The sequence below is a fragment of the Rana temporaria genome, chromosome 3 (genome assembly GCF_905171775.1).
Source record: "Rana temporaria chromosome 3, aRanTem1.1, whole genome shotgun sequence".
NCBI lineage: Eukaryota > Metazoa > Chordata > Amphibia > Anura > Ranidae > Rana > Rana temporaria.
Genome location: NC_053491.1, coordinates 363,482,746 through 363,507,630, shown reverse-complemented (window position 1 = coordinate 363,507,630; position 24,885 = coordinate 363,482,746). Strand labels below are relative to the sequence as shown.

Here is a 24,885-nt window from a genome sequence, read left to right as displayed (position 1 = left end):
TTAATTTATTTAATTATTTATTTTCTTTACAAAATATATACCCTTTTTTCTTGTTTGCGAAAGTTCGTCTGTTTCCAACTAAACAGGAGTGGCAAAAAGCATTGAGTCTTTAAAACAAACTCCTTTCCTTAGGCAGAGGCTTTTGCCATGTATTGGTGGTGTGTCCGATAAACTATCGTTCTGTGTTTTAAGTTTTTAATGTGCAGCATCCAATCACACAAAGGTATTTGGAGGATTGGAGTCGATTGGCCAGGCTAGTTTTTTCTCCTTGGCTTCACGGTCAAAGGAGTCGTATACTGATTCCTTTATGGCAGTTTTGCCCGGGATGGGCATTTCACAGATGCCAACATAATTCCTTTTAGCCACGCGTGAGCAAGTGGTAATAGTATAGGCGTTGCTCCGATAACACTTCATGGAAGACATGCAAAAAGTCTCTTTCATGCCTCTCCTGAAGTTGGCGTTGTATACAGAGTACAGTGTCGGTTTGGCAGCCGAGGATCCGAAAGAGAGCCAGGAGACCGCCAAGTATGCCAGGCAGCACTGCCGCCGGTCACTCTCATCAGGGTGCCACAGCTGCACCACATAAAATGGCAGCCAGGACACCAAGAAGATGGTATTGAGCATGAGGAACATTTTGATGGTTTTGACTTTGGTCCTGGGCACAATGTTCATGGTCCGTCTGACACTAAGCCTGTCTGTGCCGATGCGCCAAATATATTTTACCACCTTATGGTAAAAGAGAATTATTAGGACAGATGGCACAAGGAAGCCCACTAAGAGGTGGGCCACTCCATAAACCGCACCATCCCAGGATGGGGGAGGAAAAAAGTTGCAGTGCTCGTCTACGCTGTCATAAAAGAAGAAAGCTGGTAAAACAAAGGCAGCATCAAAAATCCATGAAGCCACAATCATCCTTTTGGCTTTTTCTCTTGAGACTTTGAAACTTAAAGGATACAAGATGGTATAGAAACGGTCAAGACAGATAGATAGGAGAACATAAACCTGTACTCCAGGGGTCAAGTAGTGAAAATATCGTGCCAGCTTGCACATGGCACTGCCCAATGCCCACCGACCAGAGCTGACTTGTACCAATGTAAAGGGGGCACTGCCCAAGCTGAGAAGTAGGTCCGCACATGCTAGAGAGACAACAAAATAATTTGTCGTTGACTGGGTCCTTCGACTTCGATGGATGACGAGACACACCAAAACGTTGCCAAAAACAGACAAGATCCATATAAGGCCAAAAGCTAGACCAGCTGCTGCTATTTCACCAGGAAGAAGTAACTGGCCTGGCACTGTACTATTCCTCTTTCCTGAAGTGCCATCTTTCAAAATCCCAGGAATCCATGACTCTCCAGCTGACATGGGGCAGGTGGTTACACTGTTATTTGGCATGAGATAGAGAATGGTGGGTAGAAGGGGATGAGATCTCCGTGCATCTATTCCATGGGAAAACACCATCTTCAGAGGATACTTGAGGAGCCTGAGAAAGGTGATGATAGAGGAAGTGAAGGTACAGATGAGGAGGACATGGGAGGAATAGTTACATGTGAACACAGAGAGAAAGGATATTGAAGGATGGACACAGAGGAAGAGAGGGCATCAGAAAATTGATGGAAATTGAGAGACGGCATCAGAGAATTTGGTGGAAATGGAGAGGGGGCATCAGAAAATGGGTGAAAATAAGGAAATGGAAAGAGGATATCAGAGAAAAGGTGGAAATGAAGGTACAGGAGAGAATCACAAAAAGCAGGTGGATATCAGACCATCGAGGGAGAGAGGACATTGGAGAATGGGTGGAAATAAAGACAAGGAGAGAGGACATTGGAGAATGGGTGGAAGTTAGGATAAGGAGAGAGGACATTTGAGAATGGGTGGAAGTTAGGATAAGGAGAGAGTACATTGGAGAATGGGTGGAAGTTAGGATAAGGAGAGAGGACATTGGAGAATGGGTGGAAGTTAGGATAAGGAGAGAGGACATTGGAGAATGGGTGGAAGTTAGGATAAGGAGAGAGGACATTGGAGAATGGGTGGAAGTTAGGATAAGGAGAGAGGACATTGGAGAATGGGTGGGGATGAGGAAATGGAGAGAGGACATTGGAGAATGGGTGGGAATGAGGATAAAGAGAAAGAACATTGGAGAATGGGTGGGGATGAGGACAAGGAGAGAGGACATTGGAGAATGGATGGGGATTAGGACAAGGAGAGAGGACATTGGAGAATGGATGGGGATTAAGACAAGGAGAGAGGACATTGGAGAATGTATGGGAATTAGGACAAAGAGGGAGGACATTGGAGAATGGGTGGGGATGAGGAAAAGGAGAGAGGACATTGGAGAATGGGTGGGAATGAGGACAAAGAGAAAGAACATTGGAGAATGGTTGGGGATGAGGACAAGGAGAAAGGACATTGGAGATTAGGTAGGGATTAGGACAAAGAGAGAGGGCATTGGAGAATGGGTGGTGATAAGGACAAGGAGAAAGGACATTGGAGAATGGGTGGGGATGAGGACAAGGAGAAAGGACATTGGATAATGGGTGGGGATGATGACAAGGAGAGAGGACATTGGAGAATGGGTGGGGATGAGGATAAGGAGAAAGGACATTGGAGAATGGGTGGGGATGAGGACAAGGAGAAAGCACATTGGAGATTGGGTAGGGATGAGGACAAGGAGAGAGTACATTGGAGAATGGATGGGGATTAGGACAAAGAGAGAGGACATTGAAAAATGGATGGGGATTAGGACAAAGAGAGAGGACATTGTAGAATGGATGGGGATTAGGACAAAGAGAGAGGACATTGGAGAATGGATGGGGATTAGGACAAAGAGAGAGGACATTGGAGAATGGATGGGGATTAGGACAAAGAGAGAGGACATTGGAGAATGGATGGGGATTAGGACAAAGAGAGAGGACATTGAAGAATGGATGGGAATTAGGACAAAGAGAGTACATTGGAGAATGGATGGGGATGAGGGCAAGAAGAGAGTACATTGGAGAATGAATGGGGATTAGGACAAAGAAAGAGGACATTGGAGAATGGATGGGGATGAGGACAAAGAGAGAGGACATTGGAGAATGGATGGGGATTAGGACAAATAGAGAGGACATTAGAGAATGGATGGGGATGAGGACAAGGAGACAGGACATTGGAGAATGAATGGGGATTAGGACGAAGAGAGAGGACATTGGAGAATGGGTGGGGATGAGGACAAGGAGAAAGGACATTGGAGATTAGGTAGGGATTAGGACAAGGAGAGAGGACATTGGAGAATGGATGGGGATGAGGACAAGGAGAAAGGACATTAGAGATTAGGTAGGGATTAGGACAAGGAGAGAGGACATTGGAGAATGGATGGGGATTAGGACGAAGAGAGAGGACATTGGAGAATGGATGGGGATTAGGACGAAGAGAGAGGACATTGGAGAATGGATGGGGATGAGGACAAGGAGAAAGGACATTGGAGATTAGGTAGGGATTAGGACAAGGAGAGAGGACATTGGAGAATGGATGGGAATTAGAACAAGGGGAGAGGACATTGGAGAATGGGTGGGGATGAGGACAAGGAGAAAGGACATTGGATAATGGGTGGGGATGAGGACAAGGAGAGAGGACATTGGAGAATGAATAGAAAATATTGAAGAAAAGGAGGATGGAGACAGAGGATATTAGAAGTTGACATATACAGTTGTTGAAATGAGTAGATAGCAAGAATAAGAATTTGATGATAAGAAAAGGAAAAAAACATGAAAATAATTAATAAATGCAAACTTTTTGTATATTTTCATGATTTGTTTTTAAATGCATTTGAAAAAAACAAAAATGAAATGGTAACCATGGACACCTGATAAATGGCCCAGCAACTCTCATTACCAGACAGTTGGATAGATAGCTCTATATTTAGGTTCTATCTGATCTATAAATCAGTGGCTTTTGATGCACAGTGGAATAAATGGTTCTATATTTAGAGTGTTTGGGGCTATAAACCAGCAGGTATGGATGTACAGTTGGATAAATGGCTCTATAATTAGGGTGTATCAGGGCTACCACCCAGCGGTTCTAGATGTACAGGTGGGCACTACAATATAATATTCAGTATTAATAGGAAGGACACACAATAAATTAACTCCTTGGCTTATGTGTTTGTGATGGGAGTGATATCATTTGCTGTAAGAAGGCCATTTGTACATTCTACTTGAGAGACAGAGCAGACTACTATTCTGGGGAAAATCTGTCCTGCGTTGTGCTTCTCATGCAACACGCCCAGCATCTCTGACGTCTGGGTTACCATGGCACTGTCTGAATGCAGCACAGTGCGATGGTCATTATGCGACCTTGGAGACCGTATAGATAATGAGGAAATGGGGGGGCAAGATAGGGAAGATGGGCTCGAATCAATTAGCTTAAAAGGCCCTTCACATCCAAATTGTGCCAATTAACCCCTGTAGTGCTGCAGATGTGACCAGGTGTGTCCGTGACATCACCGCCAGAAGCTATAAACGAAAACAAACTTTTCCTTCTTTCAGCACACTATACAGAAAAGCAAGGGGGCCAGAGACGGGTGCAAACCAAGGAACACGTACTATAAATTAGGGGCACATTTATAAAAGGAACGACAAACTGGTTAGGCCGCTATTTGTCAGTTGATGCCCAAAAGCTCAAAAGATCTGGGGCCAGATTCACAAAGGATTTACGACGGGGTATCTCCAGATACGCCGTCGTAAGTCCGAATGTGAGGCGTCGTATCTATGCGCCTGATTCAAAGAATCAGATACGCCAAAATGTGTCCAAGATACGACTGACGTAAGTCTCTTACGCCGTCGTATCTCAGGTGCATATTTACGCTGGCCGCTAGGGGCGCTTCCGTTGATTTACGTGTCGAATATGCAAATGAGCAAGATACGCTGATTCAGAAACGTACATGCGCCCGTCGGATTTAGCTACGCCGTTAACGTAAGGCGTATGTCCGGCGTACGTTTACCCCTCATAAAGCAGGGGTAAGTCATCTTAAGGTATGGACGTCGGAAACGTCGGAAAAGCGTCGTATTTTACGTTGTTTGCGTAAATCGTACGTGAATGTGGATGGGCGTAGGTTACGTTCACGTCGACAAAGCATTGAGCCGACGTATCTTAGGGAGTATTTGCGACGTGACTCTGAGCATGAGCGCGCATGCGCCGTTCGTTCGGCCCCTCATTTACATTAGGTCACGGCTCATTGTAATACAACACGCCCACTGCCTTGATAACTTGAATTAGGCGGACTTACGCCGGCCCATTTACACTACGCTGCCGTAACTTAGAGCGCGAGTTCTTTCTGAATACGGTACTCGCCTCTCTAAGTTACGGCAGCGTAGCGCATATGAGATGCGCTACGCCCGCCGAAAATTACGCCGATCTTTCTGAATCTGCCCCCTGAAAAGCATTCAGCACCCAACAAGCTTACTGAATCAAGTTATATAGCTCTGACATATTCCGCAGTGCTGTACAGAAAACACTGAGCCAGTCACACCAGTCTCCGCACCAGAGGAGCTTACACTCTAATGTCCCACCCCCATCACACTATTATTATATATTGAAATAGCTCTGACCAGGGCTGGTGCAGGAATTTTTGACACCCTAGGCGAAACCTAATTTTTCAGCCTCCCCCCTTTGCTCCACACCTGACCCCACCCCCTTTGCCCTGCCCATGTACACCCCAACTTTTTAAGGAAGCACCCATCAAATGCAGCCTACTAAAGCCTCTCCAGCATCCATCAAATGTAGCCTACCAGCACCCATCAATGCAGCCTACAAGTGCCAACAATGCAGCCTACCAGCGCCCAACAATGCAGCCTACCAGCACCAGGGGGGAGATTTCCACCCTGCCCCCCCCGCAGCCTACCAGTGCCCAACAATGCAGCCTACCAGCACCAGGGGAGGGCTGGTAGGCTGCATTGTAGGGCGCTGGTAGGCTGCAGGGGGGGCAAGGTGGAAATCTCCCCCAGGCTGGTGACACTATGCACAGCCACCAGCCGCCACTACCAAATGCTGTTTTTGCAGAGCAGGAATATGCCTGCTGGAACTCTGTTAACACAGGTCACGGCCGCTGCTCACCTCCCACTGTGCAGCCATTCCTGTGTCAGCTCCGTGGTAGATGGCTGCAGAGCTGAGCTATGTTTCGTCTCACACATAGCTCAGCCTCAGCGTACACCAGCGCTGACATCCCCTTCTCTCTCTGCACAGACACGAGGAGAGATAGAGCTCATCTGCTCCTCCTCCTTCTGAGTCTGCCCCGCCCACACTCCCCGGGCATGTGTGGGCACTGGACAGGAAGTTTGAACCCAAAAAAGCATCAGACAGCCTGCCTGCGCCTCAGCCTCCATCCTGGTAAGCTCACCCTCTCTAGTCTCTAATGGCTCTCTGTGGACTTTGTTAAAGGGGAGGGGGGGCAGGCTTTGGTGAGCAGAGACCCTCTTTACACAATAGTCCACAGCATGCACCCTTAAATCAAGTTTCCCAGAACACCCCTTACAGATGTGATGTATATGGGGTCTGTGCGGACTCTGATGTAAGGGGGGCCTCTGTGCGGACTATGATGTAATGGTAGCCTCTGTGCGGACTATGATGTAAGGGTAGCCTCTGTGCGGACTCTGATGTAAGGGGGGCCTCTGTGTGGACTCTAAAGTAAGGGGGGCCTCTGTGCGGACTCTGATGTAAGGGGAGCCGCTGTGCGGACTCTTGTGATCATGAAAAATCTTAGTCTGTTTTCCTCGATCCATCACTTTTCCACGCTCTATGGGCCACTTGACTGGACTTGCTCCCCAGGCAAAAGGCTGCCAGCCCTCCCCTGACCAGCACCCATCAATGCAGCCTACCAGCGCCCATCAATGTAGCCTACCAGTGCTCAACAATGCAGCCTACCTGCGCCCAAAAATGCAGCCTACCAGCGCCCATAAATGCAGCCTACCAGCTCCCATCAATGCAACCTACCAGTGCCCATCAATGAATGTTTGCTTGCTTCCATTCATTCAGGAGTCGGGACACAGACACAGTTCTCCGGCGCAGCTGCACCTCTGACACTATGTGCAAATGGAGCAGCGGCTGCCTGCTTAGACTTAGTTGCTTGCTGCAGAGAGAAGAGAGTAGGAACACCAGTGGCCGGGTGCCCTAGGTAGCAGTGCGCCCTAGGCGGCTGCCTAGTTTGCTTAGTGGTAGCACCGGCCCTGGCTCTATAATTTCCATAGTGCTGTACAGAGAACACTGAGCCAGTCACATCAGTCTCTGCACCAGAGGAGCTTACACTAATTTCCCAACACAGTCACACACATATTAGGGCCAAACTGATTGAAAACAAAATTCAAAAACGAATTCAATTTAAACAGTAGGACTATACCTATACATAAAAAGGTCAGTCTAATTTAAAATTTCATCTGGTGTGCAGGGATGCTGGAAATCTGATATTAATAAGTGGAAGTGTCATTTAGTAGTAAGAGTAATATTAAACAGGAGACAGGTAGTTAGCATAGATCCTGGGAGTCCTTCTTCCTGGTCATAGGCGTGCACACAGGGTGTGCTGGGTGTGTCTGGGCACACCCCAATCACCCTGTGCGGTGCCGCTGGGCACACCCTAATCACCCTGTGCGGTGCCGCTGGGCACACCCTAATCACCCTGTGCGGTGCAGATTCCCTCTGCTTCCTGGTGTCCCCTGTCTCTCCTCTGCAGTGCTGCCAGCTTCCCTCCTCTCCCGCCGGCTGCTATGGCGGGATGTTTCAGGACAGAGTGAGTGATCTGTACCAATCCGAGAATGTGTTAATTCTTAACTGAAGCATAGTAAACTAGGCTTACTATGCTTCCGTTTGTGAATGAACAGGAAGCCGCTCAGCATAGAGCACTTCCCATTCATTCACTATCCTCTGCAGCTGAGGCTGCCGAGAAAGAGACCGGGGAATGTTCTGTCCTCAATCCCTTTCTCTCTGTTTAGACACTTGATCTTTCACAAAAGCCCTCCAATGGGGCTCCTAAATAAAATTGTAAAAAAAATAATATTGTAAAAAAAAAATACAATTGTAAAAAATAATAAAAAAAAAAGAAAAACGACTGACACTTTCCACTGCTCTACTGACACCAACCTCTGCCCTACTGACACCAACCTCTGCCCTACTGACACCAACTTCTGCCCTACTGACACCAACCTCTGCTCTACTGACACTAACCTCTGCTCTACTGACACCAACCTCTGCCCTACTGACACCAACCTCTGCCCTACTGACAACAACCTCTGCCCTACTGACACCAACCTCTGCCCTACTGACACCAACCTCTGCCCTACTGACACCAACCTCTGCCCTACTGACACCAACCTCTGCCCTACTGACACCAACCTCTGCCCTACTGACAACAACCTCTGCCCTACTGACACCAACCTCTGCCCTACTGACACCAACCTCTGCCCTACTGACAACAACCTCTGCCCTACTGACACCAACCTCTGCCCTACTGACACCAACCTCTGCCCTACTGACACCAACCTCTGCCCTACTGACACCAACCTCTGCTCTACTGACACTAACCTCTGCCCTACTGACACCAACCTCTGCCCTACTGACAACAACCTCTGCCCTACTGACACCAACCTCTGCCCTACTGACACTAACCTCTGCCCTACTGACACCAACCTCTGCCCTACTGACAACAACCTCTGCCCTACTGACACTAACCTCTGCTCTACTGACACCAACCTCTGCTCTACTGACACAACCTCTGCCCTACTGACACCAACCTCTGCCCTACTGACACTAACCTCTGCTCTACTGACACAACCTCTGCCCTACTGACACCAACCTCTGCCCTACTGACACCAACCTCTGCTCTACTGACACCAACCTCTGCCCTACTGACACCAACCTCTGCCCTACTGACACCAACCTCTGCTCTACTGACACAACCTCTGCCCTACTGACACCAACCTCTGCCCTACTGACACCAACCTCTGCTCTACTGACACCAACCTCTGCCCTACTGACACCAACCTCTGCTCTACTGACACCAACCTCTGCTCTACTGACACCAACCTCTGCTCTACTGACACCAACCTCTGCTCTACTGACACCAACCTCTGCTCTACTGACACCAACCTCTGCTCTACTGACACCAACCTCTGCTCTACTGACACCAACCTCTGCCCTACTGACACCAACCTCTGCCCTACTGACACAACCTCTGCCCTACTGACACCAACCTCTGCCCTACTGACACCAACCTCTGCCCTACTGACACCAACCTCTGCCCTACTGACACCAACCTCTGCTCTACTGACACCAACCTCTGCTCTACTGACACAACCTCTGCCCTACTGACACCAACCTCTGCCCTACTGACACCAACCTCTGCCCTACTGACACCAACCTCTGCCCTACTGACACCAACCTCTGCCCTACTGACAACAACCTCTGCCCTACTGACAACAACCTCTGCCCTACTGACAACAACCTCTGCCCTACTGACAACAACCTCTGCCCTACTGACACCAACCTCTGCCCTACTGACACTAACCTCTGCTCTACTGACACAACCTCTGCCCTACTGACACCAACCTCTGCCCTACTGACACCAACCTCTGCCCTACTGACACCAACCTCTGCTCTACTGACACCAACCTCTGCTCTACTGACACCAACCTCTGCTCTACTGACACTAACCTCTGCTCTACTGACACCAACCTCTGCTCTACTGACACCAACCTCTGCTCTACTGACACCAACCTCTGCTCTACTGACACCAACCTCTGCCATACTGACACCAACCTCTGCCCTACTGACACTAACCTCTGCCCTACTGACACCAACCTCTGCTCTACTGACACAAACCTCTGCTCTACTGACACCAACCTCTGCTCTACTGACACCAACCTCTGCCCTCCTGACACCAACCTCTGCTCTACTGACACCAACCTCTGCCCTACTGACACCGTCCATTGCTCTGCTGATATACACACACATGTTTGTGCTCTGGGGTGCACACCCTAATGCAGTGATGGCGAACCTTGGCACCCCAGATGTTTTGGAACTACATTTCCCATGATGCTCAAATACACTGCAGAGTGTAAAAGCATTGTGGGAAATGTAGTTCCAAAAAATCTGGGGTGCCAAGGTTTGCCATCACTGCCCTAATGCTATAGGCTGCGCACACCAATGTTCCTGGTATGTACCCCCCTTTTTGGAAGTTTATAAGAGGAATGTTTAATTTACTATTGGACAGTGAACTGAATCAGAAAAGATTGTTCACATAGCTTAAAGAAGAGCTAGAATGAAATATTCAGTATGTTCTCATTTCTAATGCAGCATGCTAAGTAACGTGCAATGTAACACAATCAGGTATTTATTACCTCTCACAGAAATTACAGTACTGTCCCTGACAATGCCTTTTTTTTCTCTCCAGAAGGACAGCACCATCTTTGTTCAGCCATCATCCAGAGTCACCATCTACTTCCTGCACTGAAATGCCAGCTCAGAGATGGCACAGTCATGGTGCCTGTGCAGTGCTTTCCTGTGTTCACAAATGTCTGACGCAGATCAGCCACTAACACAGATCAGCCTCTCGCCTTGTGATGTGCTACTGTTCTGTATAAAAGAAAAGAGGCAAATTCTTGCTTTGAAAATCTTCCCTATGCTGTACGCACCTTTGCCCGGATTGTCAATATCCAGAGACATCTGTCGTTGTGTGTGCACCCACGTCACCTATCACTGTGCGTTTGTAGAAACATAGCGGATTTTATCTCTTGTATAAACAGTTGTGTGAGAGCTCAGTGTTCACCCATTGTACTGTGATTACCTGCTTCCTCCACTTGTACACTTGTCCCTTCCGTGTCTTTAAAGGTCCATTTACACTATTGTGTTGTGGTAATGCACACGTGTTTTTGTGCATTGAATTTTGGATTATGCTGCCTAAATGCCCTCAGGCGTCTTATGCCGCGTACACACGATCATTTTTCGGCATGGAAAAAAACGACGTTTTTAAAAACGTAATTTAAACTGATCGTGTGTGGGCTTCACATCGTTTTTCAGCTTCTGAAAAACGACAAAAAATTTATTCGAACATGCTGCATTTTTTAACGTCGTTTTTCGTGTTGTAAAAAATGATCGTGTGTGGGCTAAAATGACGTTTTAAAGCTGCGCATGCTCAGAAGCAAGTTATGAGACGGGAGCCACTCGTTCAGGTAAAACTACCGTTCATAATGGAGTAAGCACATTCATCACGCTGTAACAGACAGAAAAGCGCGAATCGTCTTTTACTAACACGGAATCAGCTAAAGCAGCCCAAAGGCGAATAGAACTTCCCCTTTATAGTGCAGTCGTACGTGCTGTACGTCACCACGCTTTGTTCATCATTTTTTAAAAACGATGGTGTTTGGGCAACGTCGTTTTTAATGATGAAGTTGGAAAAACGTAGGGCCTGATCCACAAAAGGGATACGCCGTCGTATCCCTGTTTCTATCTATGGAACTGATCCACAGAATCAGTTTCTCATAAATAGGCAGAAGATCCGACATGTGTAAGGGACTTACACTGTCGGATCTTAGGATGGAGTACCGCAGCTGCCGCTGGGGGCATTTCTCATCGAAATCCAGCGTCGGGTATGCAAATTAGCACTTACGGAGATCCACGAAGCTTTTACGCTTCGTTTTTTCTCCGTAAGTATTAGTTTGCCGTCGCAAAATTAGGGCTGCTTTTACAAAGTGTAAAGTTAGTACACCATGTAAAAGTAGACCCTTCTTTCCCGCGACGCTGTAAAAAAATTTTTTTTTAATTTTTTTTTTCCCGCCGCATCCCTTTTTTTCCCGACGCAACTTTTTTTACCCGGCGCGATTCACAAAACTCGGCGTAACGTAATTTCGCGCAATGCACGTCGGGAAAATCGCGTCGGGAGCATGCGCAGTAAGTCCGGCGCGGGAGCGCGCCTAATTTAAATGGGACCTGCCCCATTAGATTAGGAACACCTTGCGCCGGACGGATTTAAGTTACACCGCTCAAAATTTCTAGGTAAGTGCTTTGTGGATCGGGCACTTAGGTAGAGATTTTGCGGCGTTGTAACTTAAACGGGAAAAATTAAGTTACGCCGGGTTTTTGTGGATCAGGCCCGTAGTTTTTTGGACATGCTGAAAAACAACGTTTTTTTTTTCATGCCGAAAAATGATCGTGTGTACGCGGCATTAGAGTTGCAATGCACAGCCCTAAAAGTAGTTGTAAAGTTTTTTTACCTTCATAAAATTGCATGCATGAAGGAAAAAAAAAAACCTTCTGTGTTCAGCAGCGCATCCCCCCCCCCCCCTCTTTAAAACTTACCTGAGCCCCACCCCGATGCAGCAATGTGCACAAGACCCTCGGCTCTCCCAGAGCTGAGACAGCAGTGGTAGCCATTGCCTCCCGATACTGTCAAAGACAGCCAGTGAGCCAATGAGGAGAGAGCGGGGGTGGGGCCGATCAGCGCTCCATGTATGAATAGACACACCGAGCAGCAGCTTGGGAGTGAGCCTGTCCAGGTGCCCCAATAGCAAGCTGCTTGATTTGGGAACACTCGGCAGGTGTGAGGAGCCAGGAGAGCCGGCGGCGGACCCCAGAATAGGAGGATCGGTGCTGCTCTCTCCTAGGTAAGTATGACATGTTTGTTATTTTACAAAAACAAACAAGCCTTTAAAGTGGTCGTAAAGGCTGAAGGTTTTTTTTTACCATCATGCATTTTATGCATGAAGGTAAAAAACCTTCAGTGTGCAGCCCCCACCCCCCCTAATACTTACCTAAGTCCGATCTAGATCCAGCAATGAGCATGAGACCCAAGGCTCTCCCAGGTCTCTCCCTCCTGATTGGCTGAGATGCAGAAGCAGGAGCCAATGAAATCGGCAGTCCAAATGACACTGATGTGAAACTTGGAAATCACGTTGAAGTTGCCCTGAACCAGGGCTTAATGTGCATTAAAGCGGAGTTCCACCCATAAATAGAACTTCCGCTTTTCAGAATCTGCCCCCCCTTCGGTGTCACAATACAGGTATTTTCTCCCACTTATCTGTGGCTATCTACGCCATGTCCGGCCCCTCCTCCGCCCCCCCTGTCTTCTGGGAGACAGACAGGTCCTAGAAGACAGCAGGGACCAGTGAGATAGAGCAGCGCGATTTGCGCATGCGCAGTAGGGAACCAGGAAGTGAAGCCGGCATGAATTCCTTACCGAAGATGGTGGCTGCAGCACCCGGGAGACGAGGGACAGATCGGCTTTGGGTGCTGGCATCATTAAAAGGCATTTTGCAAACTCCTTTATGCCCATTCTCCTGAACACACAAGTGATGGGCTTTTTTCTGCCTCTAAACCACTGTAAGCACCTATGTGTGCAAGTCTAACATAGAAGGTTGTTTAGCGGCAGAAAACACGCCAACCGCCTCCAACAGCAGTGTTTTTAATGATGTGTGCATGAAGCCTTAGGCCTCATACACACGACCGTGTTTTCCGGCGGGAAAACTGTGAGGAGAACTTTTGGCCAGGAATCCCGGCCGTGTGCATGCTCCCTCGCAGTTTTTCCGACGGGAAAACTGCCAAAATCCGCTGGCAAAAAAGAGAACCAACTCTCTTTTTTCTCGTCGGGATTCCCGACTGACTTTTTCCCATCGGAAATCCTGAGCACGTGTACGAGGCATTAGGGTGGCCGTAAACAACTCTGCTGGGGTTATTATTTTTTTCCTATTCTATCCACCATGTCATTTACTGACTCTGCAGATAGTAAAGTTCTCTCATTTCAGCAGCCAATGCAGACATTGCCACTGAAAACATCAGCTATCGTTTGCAGGAGCAACGGGAATATGATGTAAAATAAACAGAGGTCTAAAAGCGATACAGAAAATACCAGAGTAAAAAAAATAAGTATATCAATATTTCCCAGACATATATGCTCACTGGCCACTTCATTAGGTACACCTGTTCAACTGCTTGGTAACACAAATTGCCAATCAGCCAATCACATGGCAGCAACTCAATGCATTTAGGCATCTAGATGTGGTGAAGACGACTTGCTGGAGTTTAAGATCTACATAAGGGTCTCATCAGTCATCACACGTATCTGTTGTGTTGCATGCCTAATAATTTAACATGGGCCATCAAAATCAGTCGATAGGCCAAGAAATGCACCCACCTCAGTTGTTCTTTAAGGCCCCGTACACACGAGAGGATTATCCGCTGGAAACGATCCTCTGGCGGATTTGGATCTGATGGTTGTACTAACCATCAGATCGAAATCCGCGCGGAATCCCTCCGCGGTGACGTGTCGCCGCGATGATGACGCGGCGACGTGCGTGACACTGTAAGATAAAGACTTCCACGCATGCGTCGAATCATTACGACGCATGCGAGGGAGGGAATCGGACGGATTGATCCGGTGAGTCTGTACAGACCACCGGATCAATCCGCTGGACTGGATTCCAGCGTATGGATTTTCTAGCATGCTAGAAAATTTTTATCCGCTGGAAATCCATCGGCCCGAAAAAAATCCGCGGATAAATATCCGCTGGGCCGTACACACCACCGGATCTATCCGCTGGAACTGATCTGCGGATAAATCTCTGCGGATAGATCCGGTCGTGTGTACGGGCCTAAGGCCGGGTACACACGAGAGGATTTACCCGCGAAACAGTCCGGGGGACCGTTTCCGCGGATAAATCCTCTGGCGGATTTTGATCTCATGGTTGTACTAACCATGTGATCAAAGACCCCGCGGAATTCCGTCCGCGGTGACGTGTCCCGCCGTCGCCGCGATGATGACGCGGCGACATGCGCGACGCTGTCATATAAGGAATTCCATGCATGCGTCGAATCATTACGACGCATGCGGGGGATGGATTCAGACGGATTGATCCGGTGCGTCTGTACAGACCAGCGGATCAATCCGTTGGACTGGATTCCAGCGGATCGATTTCTTAGCATGTCAAGAAATTTTGATCTGCTGGAAATCCATCCCCGGGGACATAAATCCGCGGAAACAGATCCGCTGGATCGTACACACCAGGGGATCTATCCGCTGGAGCCAGTCCGCGGATCAATTTCAGCGGATCGATCCTCTCGAGTGTACGGGGCCTAAGAGTTTTTAACATTTTCATTAAACACAATGATTTACTAATGCCCCTTCCCTCGTGGGCAGAAAGCAGCTCCTTGCCAAATGGCCATTCATTAAAAGTGTTGAGAGGGGTCAACAAGTGAATGTTTTCTAACTCTGCAAATGGGATTTAGAACTAGAGAGAACATTACCTGGTGAATCTTTACTCTGGGCACAATATACTTCTCAATAACCAAGGATATAAATCTACTTTGCGTTTACCAAATGACTCTGCAAACCCAGATATTACCTTGTCACTGTGCTGTATACAGACTGTACAATGATTAGAGCTGTGGGAGGGACCCAGCAGACCCCACCCACTACAGGTTTCCTGTAGAAAACTACAAGAGGGGGCGGAGACAAGACCGGTCACCCTCTACAAAGAGAGAGAGCAGCAGTGACCGGTCTTTATTACAGGAAGATTCTGCACTTCTTTAATATAAGTCAATGCGAGCCACTCCGAAGTCCAACCAAAGTAGTACAGGGATCTTTTTCTAAGTCGGAGCGACTAATAGAACGCTTCCATTGCACTGCATGGAGTGTGACTTGTCAGGGGACGTCTGACAGGTCGCCTCAGTGAGAACCGACACTTACAACTTGTACTATGTAAAGTTTAACTTAAATATAGGATTTATGTGTATTATTACTTGAAACTTGTCTCTGCCCCCTCCTGTAGGTGTCTGCAGGCACCCTGTAGTGGGTGGAGCCTGCTGGGCCCCTCCCACAGCTATTCTCTGTGCCCAGGCTGTGTACAGCACAGTGATGGTGTCAGCACTACTTTAACAAGGTAATAGTTGTATTTGCAAAGGCATTTAGCGCATGGATTTACATCCATTGGCCCGGATTCACATACATCGGCGCATATATATGCCGCCGTAGCGTATCTCTTTTACGCTACGCCGACGCAGCGCACAGAGGCAAGCACTGGATTCACAAAGCACTTGCTCACACTCGTTGTTAAAGATAGGCTGGGTTGAGGCGGTCCTAGAACTGACTAACAGAATTGCGGGGACTCACTTGCCTCTAACTATGGAGATATGCCTTTTGGGCATAATTGAAAACCTGGTTCGGACCTCAGCAAAACGCACTTTAGTTAGCCTATTACTCTTCTACGCCCGCAAGAACGTGGCCATGCATTGGAAAAAACCCTCGCCCCCATCCCTGGTGCAGTGGCGACGCCTGGTGAATACCAGTCTTCCCCTATATAAAGACACATACGCCAACCGTGGGTGTCCGCAAAAATATGAAAAGGTTTGGCGGGTCTGGGTGGAGGAACCAGAAACCGCTGGTTAAAACACGGTCTCGGAGGTGACACCTCCCCATATCTTCCGGTCTCCCTCCCCCCCACTCTGCTTGTATATGTCAGTCACCGCAGATATTAACCAGACCTCGTATTTGCATTGCAGAAGTTGCTATCCTTGATGTATCAGCTTTTTCTCCTGAAGTGTTTAGGACGTTGAGCTGTTTTCTGTCTAGTTCTGTCTAATTGTACTATGTACTGTGTTTGGAAATTTTTTCAATGAAAATATTTTTCAAAAAAAAAAAAAAATAAAAAAAAAAAGATAGGCTGGGTTTCCTCGGCGTAAGCCAGCGTAGGTGGAAGTGGGCGTGAGCCATGCTAATGAGGCGTGATCCCATGTAAATGAAGGACTGAGCGTCATAAAGTTATGAATAACGTACGGCGCATTCGCTGTCCCGTGGACGCAACCCAGTGCGCATGCACAGAATCACGTCAGAACTACTCCCTAGATACGCCGGATCACTGCCTACGACGTGAACGTAACCTACGCCCAGCCCTATTCACGTACTACGTAAACGACGTAAAATACGATGGCTCTGTTCCCTGGTCCATACCTTTGCATGAGTTGCGCCTCCTATATGTGGAATAACTTTATGCTGGACGTACGCCTTACGCAAACCGCGTATATTATGCGCTGGGCGCAAGTAAGTTTGTGTATCGGCGTATCTCCCTCATTTGCATATGTGCATAGAAAACCAATGGGAGCGCCCCTTGCGGCCAGCGTAAATATGCGCCCACGATACGCCGGTGTAGGAAAGTTACGTCGGTCGTATGCAGCCTATTTTCAGGCGTATCTCAGTTTATGGGCACGGCGCATAGATATGACGGCGCACATTTACACTTACGCGGCGTATCTCGAGATACGTCGGCGTAAGTGCTTTGTTAATCCGGGCCTATGTGTTTAAATGAAAATGTTTGTGCCCGAGGACTAAGATTAACTTGCATAGGGAATTTTCCCCTGGTACATGTAACACAGTATTGCATTATGACCTGGGTGATACTGGTGGAAAGTGTTCCCATCCCAGGACAAGGTGAGTATGCAGTATAGTCGGGGTTAGATAGTGTTAGGGCTGAGTTTGGAGGCCATGTTAGGTTAGTGGTAGGCTTAGGGTTTCAGCATTTTAGGGGATAAAAGAAACACTTTGACCATTCAGCGCACATAGCCCACCCCCCCTTGAAATATATACCTCCCCTCAATACTGGAGCCCTTGCTATCAGATCAGGTCTTTTGAATATGACATTTCTTATGTAACAGTGCCTGGGCCTGAGTGGGCTAATCGCTAGGCCCGAATATGGCAGGGAGGAGGGAGCGCCATGGCATCAATATCAGTCGACACCAGAGCTTAGATAGACGCAAATGCTGCGGGGGCGCAGAAGAGAGTGTTTCTGCCTTGAAGGCACAAAGTGGCAGCGTCACTTTAATGCCGCGTACACACGATCGGAATATCCGACAACAAATGTTCCATGTGAGCTTGTTGTCGGGAATTACGACCGTGTGTAGGCTCCATTGGACATTTGCTGTCGGAATTTCCGACAACAAAAATGTGAGAGCTGGTTCTCAAATTTTCCAACAACAAGTTTTGTTGTCGGAAAATCCGATCGTCTGTACACAATTGATTGATTGATTGATTTTTGAGCTTACTTAGGCCCCAAATGCCCACTGTGAAGCGTACAAAATTCCACACATGCTCGGAATCAAGCAGAAGAGCCGCACTGCCTATTGAAGCTTGTCACCCAGAAGAAGCTCCTGCTCCTTTTTGGGTGACAAGCTTTGCACAATGCAGTTTTTCCACAATTACAAAGCGATTTATCGCATGGCAATTGCGGCAAAATTGCACCGCATTTAGCTGTCATTGAAAATGATTTGCACCTGAACACGCTTGCTGCGTTTTGCCAGCATTGCAGTGCGATTTGGAATCGCAGGGATTTTTTCTGCAGATTTTTTACTTGTTTTTGCCTGAAGCCCCACATCAAGCTACAATATACAGTATATACCCCTCCCATTTTTGTAAATATTCATTATAGCTTTTCATGTGACAACACTGAAGAAAATACACTTTGCTACAATGTAAAGTACTGAATGTACAGCTTGTATAACAGTCTAAATTTACTGTCCCCTCAAAATAACTCAACACAGCCAATAATGTCTAAACCACTGGCAACAGAATTGAGTACACCCCTAGTAAAAATGTCCAAATTAGGCCCAATTAGCAATTTTCCCTCCCCGGTGTCATGTGACTTGTTAGTGTTACAAGGTCTCAGGTGTGAATGGGGATCAGGTGTGTTAAATTTGGTGTTATCGCTCTCACTTTCTCATACTGGTCACTGGAAGTTCAACATGGCACCTCATGGCAAAGAACTCTCTGAGGATCTAAAAAAAAAAAAAAAAGAATTGTTGCTCTACATAAAGATGGCATAGAAGATTGCCACTGAGCTGCAGCACGGTGGCCAAGACTATACATCGGTTTAACAGGACAGGTTCCACACAACAGGCCCCACCATGGTCAACCAAATAAGTTGAGTGCACGTGCTCAGCGTCCAGAGGTTGTCTTTGGGAAATAGACGTATGAATGCTGCCAGCATTGCTGCAGAGGTTGAAGGGGTGGGGGGTCAGCTTGTCAGTGCTAAGACCATACGCTGCACACTGCATCAAATTGGTCTGCATGGCTGTCATCCCATCTTCTAAAGATATTGCACAAGAAAGCCCGAAAATGGTTTGCTAAAGACAAGCAGACTAAGGACATGGATTACTAGAAGCATGTCCTGTGGTCTGATGAGACCAGGATAAACTTATTTGGTTCAGATGGTGTCAAGCGTGTGTGGCGGCAACCAGGTAAGGAGTAAAGACAAGTGTTTCTTGCCTACAGTCAAGCATGGTGATGGGAGTGTCATGGTCTGGGGCTGCTGGCACTGGGGAGCTACAGTTCATTGAGGGAACCATGAATGCCAACATGTACTGTGACATACTGAAGCAGAGCATGACCCCCTCCCTTCAGAGACTGGGCCACAAGGCAGTATTCCAACATGATAACCAGGGCCCAAGTCCTGCGGGAATGGAGTCCCTGCAGGGCCATCTTTTCCATTGGGCACGCTGGGCAGTTGCCCGGGGGCCCCGCTTACCTGGGGGGCCCCACCGGCTGCCCAGCAACCCCAGTAAAAAATTGTGGAGAGTGACGGGTTAGAACTGCCCATGCCCAGTTTGCTGAAATCACAGAGAAGATCTGGTCCTCCACGAGTGCGGGGGGTTGCTGATGTAAGGGGGGAGTGAATGCAAAAATGTAAGGGGGCACTGATATAAAGTTTCCCCCTCCTATATTAGTGACCCCCCTTACCTTAGTGTATTTACTCTATGGAAGGTGGTCTCTGGTCACCAGAGTGCCCCCCACATCAGAGTTCCCCTTTACATCAAAGTCTGCAGGATTCCCCCTTACAATGCAAGGGGGAACTCAGTCTGCGGACCCTGATGTAAGTGGCAAAGAGAAAGCAGTGGACTCTGATATAAGGTGGTCTCTGGTCACCAGAGCCCCCCTCCACATCAGAGCTCCCACCTTAGATCATGATCTGCAGCGTTCCCCTTTACATAAGAGTTCCCTTTCACTGTAAGGGGGAATCCTGCAGACTCTGATGTAAGAGGAAACTCTGTGCTGGCTGGGTTATAGTAACCTGACCTTCATGTATTTTTTTTTTACTTTTGTTTAACTTAAACACATTGCTAATAGCACTAGCTACTGTATATGTTTATAGTTTAAATACTGACATTTGCATTGTTCGGCACTGAAAACTGTAATTTTAGGTACTTTTTTTGCAGTGGCAGTAAAAAATGTGGTTCTGCCAGTAAATTTTATGATTTTTGTCAGTAAATTCTCGTGCGTGATTGTGTAGACAGGGCCCCAGTGCACTGTATTGCCCGGGGGCCTATAATGCTCTTAAGATGACACTGAGTCCCTGCACTTTTTTCACAGCAGGAACTCAGTTCCCTTTGCAGGACTAGAGCAGCCGAGCCAATCTTTACTAAGCGGCGATGCCCAGCTCGAGTCACTGTCAGGGGCAGGCGAACCTTAGTAATCCTTTATGTTACTGGCTGCTTCCTGTATATGGATTCATCGGGTAGTGTGCGGGTATTCCGTCACTTCCTCGATGCCGCAATGTCTCCTGAGAGATTTTGTCATTGTTCCCAGGAGACATTGCGGAGGTCTGCCGCGAGTTAACGCGGGATTTAGAAAGAACTTGAAGAAAATAAATAAAGAATAATTAAACTAAAAAAAAAAGAAAGAACTTGCTTAAAGTTCTTTCTAAATCCCGCGATATCTCGCGGCAGACCTCCGCAATGTCTCCTGGGAACAATGACAAAAGCTCCCTGGAGACATTGCGGCATCGAGGAAGTGACGGAATATCCGCACACTACCCGATGAATCCATATACAGGAAGCAGCAGTAACATAAAGGATTACAAAGGTACAGTGGATCGAAAAGAAAAAAAACATGCGGTTTAGTAATTATGCATATGAGCGTATCATTTTTTTTTTGGTGGGGGAGTGGATCTTGGGTGGGAGTTCCCACACTTTTTTCCCCAGGACTTGACCCCTGATGATAACGAACCCAAACACACCTCCAAGAACACCACTGCCTTGCTAAGAAGTTGAGGGTAAAGGTGATGGACTGGCCAAGCAGGTCTCCAGACCTAAACCCTATTGAGCATCTGTGGTGCATCCTCAAATGGAAGGTGAAGAAGCGCAAGGTCTCTAACATCCACCAGCTCCATGATGTCGTCATGGAGGAATGGAAGAGGACTACAGTGGCAACCTCTAAAGCTCTGGTGACCTCCATGCCCAAGTGGTTTAAAGCAGTGCTGGAAAAGAATGGTGTGCACACAAAATATTGACACTTTGGGCCCAATCTGGACATTTTCACTTAGGGGTGTACTCACTTTTGTTGCCAGTGGTTTAGACATTATTGGCTGTGTGTTGAGTTATTTTAAGGGGGAGGAAAATTTACACTGCGATACAAGCTGTACACTCACTTTTTTACATTGTAGCAAAGTGTCATTTCTTCAGTGTTTATATAATAAAATATTTACAAACATATGGGGGGTGTATTCACTTTTGTGAGCTACTGTACATAGTGTATAAGAAAGTCTCCCTTTAGCCGCACGGCTATGCAATCCCTTGGATCGACAGTTAGTGGCAACCTCAGCCTGGACTCCCCCCAGGCCATGACCCCAATGCATTTCGCTCGCCCCACGGAGCTTAATCATGGGATATACTTAGGGCCAGATTCTTAAACGAGATACGACGGCGTCAGTTACGTATAGATTTTGCTTAGATCCGACAGGCGTAACTGTGTTACACCGTCGTATCGTAAATGCATATTTACGCTGGCCGCTAGGTGGCGCTTCCGTCGAATTCCGCATCGAGTATGCAAATTAGGTAGATACGCGAATTCCCGAACGTACGTCCGGCCGACGCAGTAAAGTTACGCCGTTTACGTTAGGCTTTTCCCGGCGTATAGTTGCCCCTGCTATATGGTGGCGTAAGTGCGGCGTAACAATGTTAAGTATGGCCGTCGTTCCCGCGTCAAAATTTGAAAAAGTTACGTCGTTTGCGTAAGTCGTCCGTGAATGTGGCTGGACGTCATTTACGTTCAAATCGAAACCAATGATGTCCTTGCGGCGTACTTTGGAGCAATGCACACTGGGAAATTCCACGGACGGCGCATGCGCCGTTCGGGAAAAACGTCAATCACGTCGGGTCACAGTAAATTTACATAAAACACGCCCCCCTGATCCAAATTTGAATTAGGCGGGCTTACGCCGGCCGATTTACGCTACGCCGCCGCAACTTACGGAGCAAGTGCTTTGAGAATACAGCACTTGCCCGTGTAAGTTGCGGAGGCGTAACGTAAATCAGATATGTTACGCCCGCACAATTTTTACGCGGATGTACGAGAATCTGGCCCATAGTGTAGTTACATTGGTCCAAGTTGAACCAATGTAATTACGTATAACATACGAATGACTAGAAGCTTTCTTTAACTTTATGTGCACTAAACAACTCTAACCTATGTTATGGAGATGAGGAGGGTTGGAAATGTTTTGTGGTCATGTCCTAAGGTAACAATGCTGCTCCTGCAATTATACGGTACAGAGAGAAAGAGTGTTGTCACCCTAGTCACAGGAATTGTGTCGCTGCCAGGATCACCAGGTAACAATAAAGTGCACAAGTCCATTACTACATCCAAGGTCTGTTAAGCTGCAATATTTAAAAAAAAAATTTATTGTGGTTTAAAATACACTTTGACTGTGTTTTTTTCTCAATGAATAACACCCAGCACTTTCCACTATCTGTATGTAGGGAAATCAGGCCTAGTAATTCCTTATATATTCCCACAATCAATTAGGGCTTCCAGCGACAGTCTTCTGGGATCATGCCATGCCCCCCTTGTGTATGCAGCATCTCATCTGAAGCAGGGACCAGTATCATAATTATTTCCAGAATCCTGCAGGCCTCTTAAACTCCATTGTACGCCTGTAAAGTGCGAACGTAGATCGTCTTCAGCCCCGGTACCACCCCCAGAACCCTGGATCTCCATGTGTATTTTCCCCCCCGATAGGACTAGGCCTGACATCACTGCCCCTTACAAGGGGACTATGTACCATCCAGCCTACTACATGTGTGACATCGACACCCCCCACCTAACATGGGGTCCCCCTCTTTTAAACACAGCGCATCCTCTACTGCCCCCCATGTTATATATATATATATATATATATATATATATATAGATCTCCATCCTGGTGTATAAATAGATGGCCTTCAGCTCCAATATTCTGTCATTATTGCAGCAACAATTATGGATGGGTTTCCCATAAACAGTGACATAAGATCTATATATATATATATATATATATATATATATTTATATATATATATATATATATATATATATATATATATATATATATATATATACACACACACACACACTGTATAATATTTATCACACATGATTTTATATATGTATATAATATAGAGTGTTTCTAGGATCTCCCTGAAAGATTATTCACAGTTACTGTATTCTATGATAATGCACAGTGACTGATCTGTATAATAACAATCACAGATTACTATTTATTGGATCCCCTCTGTACCAAAACACAATAATTAAAGGATTCCCTGATCACTTTCGTAGTGAGTATTTCCTCTGTATAGTAAGATACGTTGCTTGATTTCTTTCTAATAATAATAATAATCATAATAAGAGATAAAGAGTTGGACTCACCAGTGTGATACAATGTATCATGTCATCCTCCTCCTGATGTAGGATTAACCCCTGCAACTGCATCCCCCCCTCCTCTCCGATGATCCATCACACAGCCACCGAGACCTGAATCTGCACACTGAGCTGACTGCAACAAAGATCAGGGCTGACCCAACATAGGGACACTCCTACCACTCTCCATACTACAGGGAGGGGGTCTCATCCAGGCTCTGCCCCTCTCCATACACTATACACTGTCTTCATTCTACATGGGGGGTCTCATCCAGGCAATGCCCCTCTCTATACACTGTATATTGGCTTAGAGCTTCATGTGGGTGGGGGTTTTATCCAGGATCTGCCCCTCTCTTCACACTACATGGAGGGGGGTCTCATCTAAGTACTACCCTTCTCTATACACTATATAGTGTCTTAATACTCCATGGGGGTCTCATCCAGACTCTGCCCCTCTCTGTACAGTATAGACTGTCTTCATACAATATGGGGGCCTCATACAGGCGCTGCCCCTCTCTGTACAGTACAGACTGTATTCAAACTACATGGAGGGGGGGGGGGTCTCATCCATGCACTGTCCCTCTCTGTACACTATATAGTGTCTTAATACTTCATGGGGGTCTCATCCAGACTCTGCCCCTCTCTGTACACTTTAGAATGTCTTCATGCTTCATGGGGGTCTCATCCAGACTCTTCCTCTCTATACACTGTCTCCATATTACATGGAGGGGTCTCATTCAAGCTCTGCCCCTTTCTAGACACTATATAGACTGTCTTCATACTACATGGGGGAGGGGGGGGGGTCCTATCCAGACTCTGCTCCTCTCTGTATACTATAGACTGTCTTAATACTACATGGGGGTTGAATGCAGGCCAGGGGCGGACTGACAACTCATGGGGCCCCCGGGCAATAGAAGATTATGGGGCCCCCCGGGCTTACAGATGGCCACCACGCCAGGAGGCAGTGCAGAGGCAGGGCAGCTAAAATCTCAGGATTTTCACATCAAAAGCATGTCGGTTTCGGACATATCAGGGACAGATGTAAAAAAAACACAGATTTTTCCATACTGTCCCTGGTTTTATAGAGCCTGGCAACCCTAATGGGGCCCCCGAGTGGCATGGGGCCCTCGGGCAGTGCCCAAGAGCCTCAATGGTCAGTCCGCCCCTGATGCAGGCTTTGCCCCTCTCTATACATTATAAACTGTCCC

At 47.2% G+C, this 24,885-nt stretch overlaps 1 protein-coding gene across 1 annotated transcript; it reads right to left on the bottom strand.

Moving 5' to 3' along the window:
- GPR19 (G protein-coupled receptor 19) lies at positions 1–23,840 on the bottom strand. The gene is made up of 2 exons (XM_040345368.1): positions 23,687–23,840; positions 1–1,483 (listed from the first exon to the last, which is right to left on the bottom strand). Exon 2 carries the CDS (start codon positions 1,459–1,461, stop codon positions 214–216), a length of 1,248 nt encoding a protein of 415 aa, XP_040201302.1. The 5' UTR covers positions 1,462–1,483; positions 23,687–23,840; the 3' UTR covers positions 1–213.
- Between the last annotated feature and the right edge of the window lie 1,045 nt (positions 23,841–24,885).